This window comes from Triturus cristatus, chromosome 3_1, assembly GCF_964204655.1.
Source record: "Triturus cristatus chromosome 3_1, aTriCri1.1, whole genome shotgun sequence".
In the NCBI taxonomy this organism is placed as follows: Eukaryota; Metazoa; Chordata; class Amphibia; order Caudata; family Salamandridae; genus Triturus; species Triturus cristatus.
The window spans coordinates 907,161,842-907,174,498 of record NC_140583.1 but is presented as its reverse complement, the minus strand read 5'-3'; the positions used below and the strand labels follow the sequence as shown (position 1 = coordinate 907,174,498).

Below are 12,657 nucleotides of genomic sequence, written 5' to 3'. Positions count from 1 at the left end.
TTTGTTTGGCACAGGAAAATCATTTATTTTCCACCTGTGGCCATGAAAGCTATCCCACTCATAACAATTTAGATTTTTTATGAGTGCAGAAAATTGAGAAATCACTTTAATTTATCTGGGAGACTACATTCTATGTAGGCTTTTTTGATAACATGGCATTAAAAAAAAGATTAAACTGAGAAGGTAGTTGAAAGAAAATAAAACATTGAACCCTAATCTGATATCATGAATCGTAGTTTTATGATCTTACAATAGTTGTTTAATGAACCTGAAGTATAGGGCTCTTCGCTTGCATCCATTCATTGTGTGCGGGGCTTTCCTACCTCTACAGTGGCTTCGCAAGGGTATCTTCTGAGCCCTAACGCAGGCAAGGAAAACGGCAATGTCCTGGGACCAGTAAGAAATGACAGCAACAAAGGGATGCAGTGCGCCCATCCTTGCCTGGTCCGAGGTGCCACTGCACCTGCTGCACTATAGATAGAAACTATCCTCCTCCTTCACTCTTCCTTTGCTCATTTCGTTTTCAATTGGTGTCATGCCCAATTCACTGTATAAATGCGATTTCTGACAGCTCCATTTCCAAAACCTTCTCTAAATGTGTTGCCAAGTGCTGTTCTCGGCTGCCAGACGCATTGGGCTTGTTTTACTAAACAATGTGGTAGAAATAAATATTTTTCATCGTTTAGTAATTTTTGACCTCAGATATGTTTTCAGAGAGGACTTCGTGATTAACTTTTACCAAGACGACTCCATTTTACTAAACTCGTTCCAGTGAATAATCCGCCTAATTACAAATCATACTACTTAGCGTTTTAGTTGGAAAAAGGGACCAGACTTAGAAAGAAAGCAGAGTAACTGGTCTTGCTGAGTGACATACACATTAGCAAAGCAGTCTGACTTTATTCCACTTGTTTGAGATTACATGTCTCATTATACACCTGGGTCAAAACACATTTTAGGAGACTTCAAGAAAACTTGTTAAAAAAAAAGTCGCATGACATTTTGTACTTTCAGTACAATCTATGCACAGTTTTTTTCATTCAAACATTTCAAAAATCTGCTCCCTGTTATCCATTTTCATTGTCTGGCTTGACAGCGTGGCTGTCGCCAGACAATTAAATGATCATCACTAAAGAGGGCCTTTGGCTCCGCCCACCTGTTGAGAGTTAGGAGTACATGTTTTGATTGGGCAGAAGTTGTGTGCTTCTACAAAAAAGTGCTTGCCCTCTAGCAGCTGTGATCATTTTATTCATTTATCCAGCTGCCTAAACTCGAACCTTCGGGGGCACACAAATGACATTGTAAGGCTATTTAAGTGTCTCAGATAACAAGTTCATTTATGTTGGTTTTCTCTAACAACAGCACAGATTAGAGGAGGACATTTGTTAACATACATGGCTTTTTAGGTCTGGCTTGACAGTGCAACAGTCACCTGACCTTTTAACTTACACCAATATTATTCTACAGTTCTTTGCTTCCGCACAAATACATATCTATTCCCTTGCTATTTACTTGTAATGATTGAAGGTGCCATACACTATTCCTTTAACATCAAACCAGTTGGCATAGCCAATGCTTTGTAAAGGTGAGGTTACAACAGGACCAATATTTGTCTCCATATGATAAATAACAAAAACAATGATGGGGACATAGTTTAATGGAAACCCTTGTATAGTTATGTCATGACAGTCAAAATAAATGTCCAATATCACAAGGTATTTAGTTCTTCTGTACTTCTACGCACATTCACCCACCTCTTACTGCAGTGCAAAAATCATATTGTAGTTTATTACCATAGTAGAGCGAACTTCAAGAACTCTTTACTGCCTCATAGATTGCATATTACAGGTAGTTAATACTTGGACACACTATTCTACTGGTCGCGAGGCCTCTGCAACGTAATCCTATCATACTTCGCAAATCTAACCCCTTTGCATACTGGTTTTGGTTTACTACATGGTAAAACACTATGGGCCATATGTAGGTAATATATATTTACCGATTCATAAATACCGAATTTTACCGATTCGGTATTTATGAATCGGTAAATAGAATGTAGGTAAACATTCGGTAATTATTACCGAATCGGTAATATTCGGTATTTATGAATCGGTATTTACCGATTCGGTAATAATGCATCCCTTCCAATTCATTCCTAGGAATGAATGGGAAGCCATTCACAATTACCGATTCGGTAAATACCGAATCGGTAATAGGGGGAGCATATTCATGGGTGGCAGGGTGTCACATTGACACCCTGTTGCACCCCTGAATCGTGCATGTGTGCACATGTGGCGCACATACATGCCCTAAGGGCATGTATGTCTGCAACATGGCACTTGTCAAAAAGCACAAAATTGCTTTTTAAAAGGTTTTTGTTATTTACCATCAACTTGTAGTTGGTGGTAAATAACGAATCCAGAAACCAAAAATGCACTCACTTGAGTGCCCCCTACATTGGATTTCAGGATTCGGTAATTTACCGAATCGCTATTTTACCGATTTCTTAAAATTCTGATTCGGTAAATTACCGAATCCTGAAATCCAGCCACCTACATCTCAATTGCCTAAATACCGGTCGGTAACGGGATATTTACCGATTTTTGGCCGTTACCGACCGGTATTTAGGTACCTACATATGGCCCTATGACATCAATCAAATATGCAGATGTGCTGAGTATATCATGCTAGTTGTTACCATTGTTGAAGGAGTAGGGTCATGACTAACTCTGGGTTTCACCTTCCCTTACCTTTGGTAAGTTGTGGCCCCTCCCCGCACTCAAGAATGGTAATAAATAGCATATTAGAGTTTTATATATGTATAAAACAGAGCAAATGCAATGTCATTGTTGATGCTACTGTGATGTGGCTTCATGTACGGTCATTAACAGTGCATTCAGGCCCACTTTACGTTTGCTCGAATACAAAAACTGGATGTATTTGCACAAGAGTATCTTACAATTTCCCAGTCATCACCCAAATGATTAGAAAGTAACAAAACTCAAATGTAACCTTCTCATAATATATTGCATTGAAACATTTGTATAGGGGCTCATTTTACTGGTGAGTCCGTGCAGCAGTGACTTGCCCTTTTCTATGCTGCAGGGAGGAGTGACAGTCACCCCCTGCATAAAACTGCTGGCGCACTTTGGGCATGGGCCGCCTCACTATGAGCAGCTGCTGAGGACAGCTAGCATCTCCCATGTGCACTGTGCGGCCCAGAAGAGGACAGAACACAGGGGAGGCTGAGAAGTGCACTTTCATGCACACCACACGCACAAACACCGAGCACTCCATGCCCTCCCTGCAAAAGCATGGGCAGAACTTCACACAAGCATGGTTAAAAGCCACACACATTGCATAGCCAGCTTCCTTGCAACAACACCACACAAGCCCAGCTTCACACTATGCGCTCTGCCACCCACCTCCATACTGCACACCTAGCTCCGTCCGAGTACAGCTGTTCTTGCCCCAGCTCACACCGAAAGAAACAGAAGTATCAGCTGCCATACACACCATGCGGAACAGGGCACTGCCTGGTCACCCGACACTGTGTCAGCGCCTGCATTGCTTCTCCTCATACACACTGCATTGCGAGCAAGCACTCTGGTTTCAACACGGTCTACCCCAAAGTACATGTGCTGCATGCCCCACTTACCAATCAGCTCTCATGTACCCCCAGAACCTCAGTAATAACACCTCTTCCACTCCACCAGAGCACTCCCATACGACCCTCCACAGATCACGCGCAATGCCTATACAGCACCCATTGATCCGTTGCGTTATACACCCAGCACCACACCCTGCCTCCCCACCAACCTCACAACATTTACTTACAGTGTGTCATTTTTTCTGTGTGTGCGCAGTGAAACACTGGAAATATCGACAGTGCACAGTTTAGTCTGTGCAGTGAAACACTGCAAATGTCTACAGTGCGCCATTTGGTCGGTGCAATTAGCACTAAACATGGTATACAGCACCACTTGTTCTGTGCTGCGCAACACTGGGAATATCTAGAGAGCATCATTTGTTCTTTTCAGTGTTACACTAAACATGTATAACGTGTACCATTTTTTCTGTGCTTTGTAGCGCTGGAAGTGCTTACCTTCCATGTTTTTTTCTGTGCAGTGCAACATTGGGAATGTCTACAGTACAGCAGTTCTCTTGCTTTGTAACGCTGGAAATGTCGAGAGTGAGCAATTTGCTCCATACAGTGCCACACTGAAAATGTCTGCAGTGCACTATTTCTTCTGTACAGTGAAACACGGGAAAAATCTACAGTGTATCATTTCTTCTGTGCAGTGTAACACTGGAAATGTCTACAGGGCAACATTTGTTCTAACTCTGGACATGTCTGCAGTACACCATCTGTTCTGTGCATGGTTTCCTCTGGACATGTCTCCAGCAGCCGCGGTGCGTCCATTAGGGCGTTGGGGCGTAGCCCCCCCTGCCCGCAGCTCCCTCGGCATCTTTGAACTTAAGTAAACTGAATCAGTTTACTTAAGTTCAAAGACGCCAAGGGAGAACTGACAATCATGTCAGTCAGCATGACGTCGGACCGCCCACCCCCTTCAGAGTCTGAAGGGGGTGGGCGGTCCAGTGTCATGTTGACCGACATGATTGTCAGACGGACCAGGGTCAACAGGCAGCAGCACAAGTGCACATGAGTGGGGAAGGTGAGCCAATTTTCGCACCATGCCTAGTCATGCGAGCTAGTGTCTGCTCTGGCTGGCGCATGCCCATTAGAAGAGCGAGGGTTGAGCAAAGGCTCAAACCTCGGTCTCCTAATGGGCTGGAGGGCGAGCAGTAACCATGCCCTAAGCCAATCAGGATTGGCTGAGAGGGGCTGTAGGCGCCAACAGACCAGAGGAATTGTTGTTGAGCTGCGCTTTCAGAGCTGTGATGTCCTCGAAGCGGCAATGCGTCTAAGGGTATGTGTCGTTTCCGACTTGCGCAAAGTCGATGATGTGTGGATTTCACAGAAAACAGCCCAACAAACACTTCCAAAGTCCCAGGACTGAATTGGTACCAATTGGTATGGCTGGGCTCACAGTTGGCAGAGTCAAGAGGTTGTAGCAGAGTTAAATGAAGTATTTGATGTATCTGAAAGTTCAGAACAGGAGGCAAGCCAACAAGCCCTTGGAGAAACTTGGTTCTGGGCATGTAGAGATGCAGGTCCAGCCCTTCTCACTACCATGCAAAGAGGGCAGCCGTCAACAGGGCACATATAGCAGAGCAGGAGTCCAGTATAGTGACAGTCCTATCAGCAGCACAGCACTCCTTCTTCTTGGCAGAATGTCCTCAGGTCCAGAAATGTAATGAGTTGGTGGTGTCAGGGATCCAGTACGTATACCCAGTTGTGCCTTTGAAATGGGGGGGGGACTTCAAAGAGAGGCCTTTGAAGTGCACAACGTCCCTGCGCTTCGTGCCCTGGCTTCAAACTCACTACAGGGGGGTATGCAGCTCTGTGTATGGAGACAGGCACAGCCCTATTCAGGTGCAAGTGTCAGCTCTTCCCTCCCATCCTTCCCAGGATGGTCCATCTGCCTGGTGATGGCCCATCAGGCACACCTAAGTTCTTTTTGTGTGTGGCTGTCATGTGGAATGCACAAAGCTCAGCTGTCACTCATCCCTGACATGTATTCAGGGACAGATAGAGACACAGGATGGTGAAAGAAAGAAAATGCCACCTTTCCAACAGTGACATATCCAAATTTACAACTTAAAATCATACTTAATCCATTTGAAAATTGCGTTTGTAAAATGTAATAAGGTATTCCCAATGTTAACCTATGGGAGAGATGAAGTCAACAAAACAGGAGGTCAGAAGACAAAAAAGTCAGGGAAACCACACCAAAGATGCCAGGCCAAACATGTATGTCTCCAAATCGAAAGTGGATTGAGCTACCCAACACCTTGGGAGTTCTCTTTACTAAGGGGTAAGAACCTTCAGAAACCATCAACATAGGCAGTCTGTTCCAGGATGGTGTTCCACTGTAAAGTCCATTCCCTGTAGGAAGATGGACCACCTCAACAGTTGGGATTCTCACCACTCATAAGCATTAGCCTGCTGAGGGGCCTGTGATATGTCTGAACCCAGAAGTGAGGGCCAAATAAGTATGGCCTTAGCTTCTTCAGCACCCAGACCACAGCAAAGGCTTCCCTTTCTGTTGCGCTCCACTTCTGTTCCCTGGGAAGTAGCCTTCTACTGATGAAGCCTACCGGTTGATCCAGCCCTCTTCATTTAGCTGTGAGAGAACAGCCCCTACAGCATCCATTGAGGCATCTTTTTGGACAATGAATGTACTGTAGAAGTAAGAGGGCTTGAGCACAGGTGCTGTGTACATGGCCTCCTTTAGGGTGCCAAAAGTGTTCTGGTATGACACTGTCCATATCACCTGGCGTGTCTGCTTACTGGAAGTCAGCTCTGTTAAGGAGGCAACAATGGCGTCACCCTCCTTAATGAATCTCCTGAAATAACCTGTGAGGCCTAAGAAGGCTCTCACTTCTGTGTGGGTTTTGGGGGGTTTCCAAGACAGAATGGTCTCGATCTTGATCTAAAGGGGCTGCACCTTGCCATCTCCCACTTGGTGACCCACGCAGATGACAGAACCTTGCCCTATCCGGCACTTACTGGCCTTGATAGTCAGGCCTCCACTCTGCAGAGCCTGAGGCACTTGATTCACATACCTCTGGAAGGTGGCAGGGGCATTCTTCAACTCGAAGGGTGTGATCCTGAACTGGAAGTGCCCTTCAGGTGTGGACAACGCAAACCTCTCTTTAACCCCCACCCCCTCAGTCAAGGCAATCTGCCAGTACCCAGACATAAGGTCAAACGTGCTGAGGATCTATGAGCTCATCACATCTGGAGATGGGGTGTGTGTCAGTCTTACTGGCTGCATTGAGCTCACAGTAGTTCACACAGAACCTAAGTTCAGGTGTGACTCCTGCAGGGGCAGCCTTTGGGACCAACACCATTGGGATGGACCAAGGGCTCTTTGAGGGCTCAATTATCCCTAACACCAGCATCTTGGAGACGTCCTCCTTTAGGCTGGCTTTCAACTTATAAGGCAACTTGTAAATGTTGTTCTTTACAGATGTGCTGTCCCCAGTATCAATATCATGGGTGCACCATGTAGTGAGTCCTGGGAAACGAGAGAACAAAGAGGCAAACTTTCCCAGCAACTGGCATTGGTTTACGGTCAGTGTAGGGGAGAGGCTGACACCCTCAACTGACCCATCCTGCTCCTTGGAAGATAGGAGGTCAGGGAGAGGTTGACTCTTCATTTCCACCCCATCATCAGTGACCAAGAGCATGATAATCTCAAACCTCTGAAAGTGGGGCTTGAGGTAATTAACATGCAAGACCCGCAAAGGATTCCTAGGAGTTTTGAGGACCACCAGGTAGGTGACTTTGCTCTTGCGCTCCTTTACCTCATAGGACCCAGACCAGCAGTCTTACAGAGCTTGAGGCTCCACGGACTCAATTACCCATGCTTTTTGGCATGGGTGAAACTCAGCCACAGTGGCATTCTGGTCATACCAGCATTTCATGTTATCTTGGCTGGCTTCCAGATTCTCCTGAGCAGGTTTCCAGAAACTGGCTGTTTTGTTGTGACCAGCCAGCATGTAACTGACCACATCCTGGATGGCTCTCACAGGAGCTTGCTCCTAGCCCTCCTTTACCAAATTGAGAGGCTCCATCACAGGGTGCCCATAAAAAAGTTCAGAGGGGCTGCAGCCAAACCCCCTCTGTGGTATCTCCCTGTATGCAAACAAAGATATGGCAGGAGGATGTCCACTTCTGACTCATGGGTTATGGTAGACCCACAATCATTCCTTTTGGGGGTCAGTTGAACCTCTCAACAAACCCATTGGTTTGGGGGTGGAAAAGAGTGTAGAACTTGTAGGTTACCCCACATTCCTTCCGCATTGCCTTCATGTACTAAGACATGAAGTTGGTACCCCAGCCAGGTACTACCTCCTTGCCTCCACATGGGTAAAGATCTCTATCAGTACCCTGGCCACGGTGGGTGCAGGCACTGTCCTAAGAGGGATAGCTTCTGGATAACAGGTGGCATGGTCTACTAAGACCAGATTGAATCTGTTGTCCATGGCTGTCTTGGGGTCCAGAGGCCCAACGATGTTGATGCACACCCTCTCAAAGGGGGATGCTAACGGCAGGAAAAGGTTCCAGGAGGGCCTTTCACTTGCCCTCTGTCTTACCACTCTGGCAGGTAGAAGAGGACCTACAGTAACCATCTGAGGCCCTCCTCATTTGAGGCAAATAAAAGTGATTGACAAGCCTCTCAAATATCTTGTCTTGCCCCCAAATGACCTGCCAGTGGCATATCATGAGCCAGACCCACTAGTAAGGCCCCTTATCACTGGGGGACCACCAAAACACACATGTTGCACCAGGCTCAGGAGCCTTGGGCTCACTTTCAGGAGGCAAGCCAGCAAGCCCTTGGAGCCACTTGGTTCTGGGGATGTAGAGATGCAGGTCCATTCATTCTCAATACCAGGCAAGAAGGGCAGCAGGCAAAAAGGCAGACACAGCAGAGTAGGAGTCCTGCCGAGCGACAGTCCTTTCAGCAGCACAGCAGCCCTTCTTCTTGGCAGAGTGTCCTTAGGTCCAGAAGTGTATTCAGACGGTATCAGGGGTCTAGTACTTATAACCAGCTGAGCCCTTTGAAGTGGGGAAGACTTCAAAGAGAGGCCTTTGAGGTGCACACAGCCCTGCTTTTCCTGCCCTGACTCCAGACTCACTACAGAGGGGTGCACAGCTCTTTGTGTGGGGACAGGCATAGTCCTATTCAGGTGCAAGTGCCAGCTCCTCCCTCTTGTTCTGTCCAGGATGGCCTAACTGCCTGGTGATTGCCCATCTGGATGTGAATGGCCCCTCAGGCACACCTAAGTTCCATTTGCGTTTGGCTGTCTAGAGGGAACGCACAAAGCCCAACTGTAAATCACCCAGACGTGTAATCAGAGACAGGCAGAGACACAAAATGGTTAAAGTAATAAAATGCCATCTTTCTAAAAGTGGCATTTCAAGGATTACAACTTAAAACCTGACTCTACCATAAGTTGCGCTTTTAAATTATGAGTGCAGAGACACCAAACTTTTTTTCCCAAATGGATATTATACTTATAAAATTTAATAAGGTAATCCCAATGTTAACCTATGGGAGAGATAAACCTTGCAGTAATGAAAAACAAATGTCACTACCTGGACTTGTAAAACTTAAAAGTACATTTCCAACTTTTTAAATACACTGCACCCTGACATGACCTACCTTAGGTGTGACATATATGCTAAAAAGGAACGTTTGAGCCTAGCAAAATGGTTCACTTGCCAAGTCAAAATGGAAGTTTAAAACTTTACTAACAGGCACGGCAATGACAGGCCTAAGACGTGTTTAAACAACTATTTGAGTTGGTGGAACAATCTGTGCTGCAGAGACACTAGTAGCATTTAATATACAGGCCCTGCGCACATGTAGTGCACCTTACCAGGGACTTACAAGTAAATTAAATATGCCAATTGTAGATATGCCAAGGTTACCAAGTTTTTGGAGAAAGAGCACATGCACTTTAGCACTGGTTAGTAGCGGTAAAGTGCCCAGTATACCAAGGCCAGCAAAAATGAAGTCAGCAAAACAGGAGGTCAGAAGGCATAAAAGTCAGGGGAAACCACGCCGAGAATGCCAGGTCTAACACATGAAATTACGGTAAAGCTGTGAATGCTCCAAACTCCATGGGTTAATGCATGGGAAAGCCCATGCTCCACCCATGAAATGCCCCCCAAGTTGAAATGTAACCCAATGTGGTTGCCTTGCAAAACAATTCTTTACAAAGCCACACAAGGCCACACAAATCAGGCCTTGTGTGGCTTTGTAAGTATTACTGAAGCCTTTGTTTGTCCTTGTGTTGTCTTGTGTGACGCAAGAACACCACAAAGGCTTTGTTTTCTTCTTTAATATTTGTGGAGAGGCCCATCCACTGAGGCTCAATATCATTTGTATTTTTATAACCTCCAGGATGGCCCAATAGCGAAATAATACATATGGATATAAACAACGCCTAATTCTTGGTCAGTGGTATGTAACACCTGAGACATTTACAGTTTGAGATGTTCCTACACCATTGTAAGATAAATGATATAAAAAAATACAGCTTATCAGGCCAACATCCTCTACAGATCATTCAATTGTGTATTGTCTATGTAGTAGATAGTGTAATAAGGAAACACATAATGAAAAGGGTTTATTTGTACCTAAACTGTACACAATTCAGTAAATCCTGGTATCTGATCCCGTTCTAAAGGTCCTCCAGTAGGAGAGAAGGGAGGTATACTACATCCATGATTGATCTATATGCTTCATCTCTCCCAATTTGAGTGCTTAGTAGATAATACATTCTCTAATAGGACATGCTGGCGTACCCAGAGCCCTCTTTTATATAGGTAACAGCTACCCTCCCCTACTTTATCGGATTGGTCAGCCAGGGCCATATTGTGCAAGGTACCCTGGGGGTGAAATAGGCATGTGCACCCGCTAATGGCACATTCAGGGCACTCCGGCATTCCAGAATGGGCCGCATATGCTTGTGCAGCCCCTTCTGTCATACCTATGGTGCTGGCACACATGTAGCACTATTACTGTCTGTAATGGGCATTCCCTCATTTGCATGGGGGCATGGTCTCATGCAAATGAGGGAATTTCTTTGCATTTGTGCCAGCTCTATGTTATGGATGTGGGCACATGGGCAAAGAAACTGTCAGGAGAAGCAGTTAAAGTGCACCCCAAAATGGTGGTGCACTGTTCGTGAGCTACCTGATGGCAGCCCTCTGAAGTAGGGGAAGGATGTCCTTTGTACCCCTCAGACAGCCCCTTGCAGGCGGGGGATCTCTCTCTCCTCTTGAAAGTGCAGGAGGATTGTCACCTGCACTGTGAAACACAGAAAAGCCTTTAAACACCTGCCCCTGTTTTCACTTAAATGCACTGCCCCCATGGCAGGCACACATTTCCGGCTACCCTGAGGGCACCACATTCATCATATTAGGGCACACTTAGCTTATTTGCACCCGGCTCACCTATTGAAAGGTGCTCCTTGGCTCAAACAGGGAAAGTGCACCCTGTGTAATTCGCCCCAAATATTTCATAAAAACACTGCTTTAATAGCCCAGACCCGTTAAGGTCTGAGGCTCCTGGTGACTGGAAACAACCTACGCCTTTTAAGATGCAGGTCCATGGTTACTTTGTCCTCACTGTTTAAGTAAAATTGCTTTCGTAACCATTAACTAGCTGCTACGCATTTTACTCCTTGTATTAGGGTTATCCATCCGTCTTGTGGTAATGATTATACTAAATGTCCCCCCCCCCTTTCAAAGCACACAACAGAACAATAATTCCTATTAAATGTGTATAGAAACTGAACTTCATTTTTTTTTAACTTACCACGTGTTGCTAGTAGAGCCACTGGAACAGCAATGATGACAATGGCAACCACACCAACAAGTAAACCGAGCAGCCATTTTACATATGTCTGCAGGATGGGATGTGAGAAATGGAAACATGTTAGGGACAATAAATACAATGAATTAGAGTAAAAGTTAACTGTGGTTGACAGATTTACATATTCAGGCTCATGTTTATATTCGTCTGCTTAGTGATATTTTGTTATTGAAATCTTACAACATATCATACAAGTATTAACTTCCATGGGGCTGATCAAATAAAAAATAATACTAATACTATTAGATAAAGCCAAGGCCTTAAGTACAGAGGGTAGTTTCTAGGGAGTCCAAAACAACTAAAGCATATTTAGCTTCAGAATCACATCAATTATTGCAACACACTGACTTTGTTTGATAAAGTTAATCCATTTTCATTATTGTTTCATTTATGCACATATTCATGTGGCAAAATAGCACTTTATTTCAGTATTCATCATTTAAGTATTACTCCATACATGCTAACCATTTCAAAGAATACTACTTCGATATGTTAGTTAATTTCCTTCAATCAATCGTATCAAAGCATTTATTCTTAGTCTTCAATCAAAATGAAAATAAAGTACTTGAGTGCATTGTTCACCTATCACTACAGCACTCCCAGACAAAATTGACAAATAATGACATTCTGCCAGAAATTCTTCTCTTCCCTCTCCCCATTACATTTCATTCCATTGCCGTCCATGTGAACTAGAAAAGCAAAATTATAATTCATTGCCCATAGCAGGTGCTCAAGGGATGCGGAAAGTCCCAATGATAGGGGATAAACATGCCACAAAGGACCCAGTAACGCTGGGTCTGTTTTATTTTCCAGACCAGTGCCTTGAACTCATAAGTCCAAAGTGCAGGGGAGGCAATAAAACCTACAATCAGTAATCATGACTCCGGAAATTCCATCATGATGCTTAATTGGCCAGTATTTAGCCCCTGGGGATGAGTTTGGTGAGTATTGTATTGGACCTTACATGCCGATTTTCTAGACAGGTTATTTCAGGGCACTGAAAAAAACGGAATAGATCTGATGCTGATTGCATTCAGTGAAAAAAATTGTCCTAGGAGTAGTGGTGTGCCAAGTTGAATTACTTGCAATTTCACAATTATTTTTTAACGTGCAAGATTTGCATTTTGCCCCCACCCCTACC

At 44.8% G+C, this 12,657-nt stretch overlaps 1 protein-coding gene across 6 annotated transcripts in view; it reads right to left on the bottom strand.

Annotated features, from left to right (window-relative positions):
• Positions 1 to 12,657, bottom strand: part of DPP4 (dipeptidyl peptidase 4) — a 554,733-nt gene that overhangs the window by 410,682 nt on the left and 131,394 nt on the right. For all 6 annotated transcript variants that reach the window (XM_085645431.1, XM_085645429.1, XM_085645433.1 and 3 more), the window contains one exon: positions 11,460 to 11,547. In XM_085645431.1, the coding sequence (XP_085501557.1) occupies positions 11,460 to 11,547 (88 nt within the window). The remainder of the gene's footprint in view (positions 1 to 11,459; positions 11,548 to 12,657) is intronic.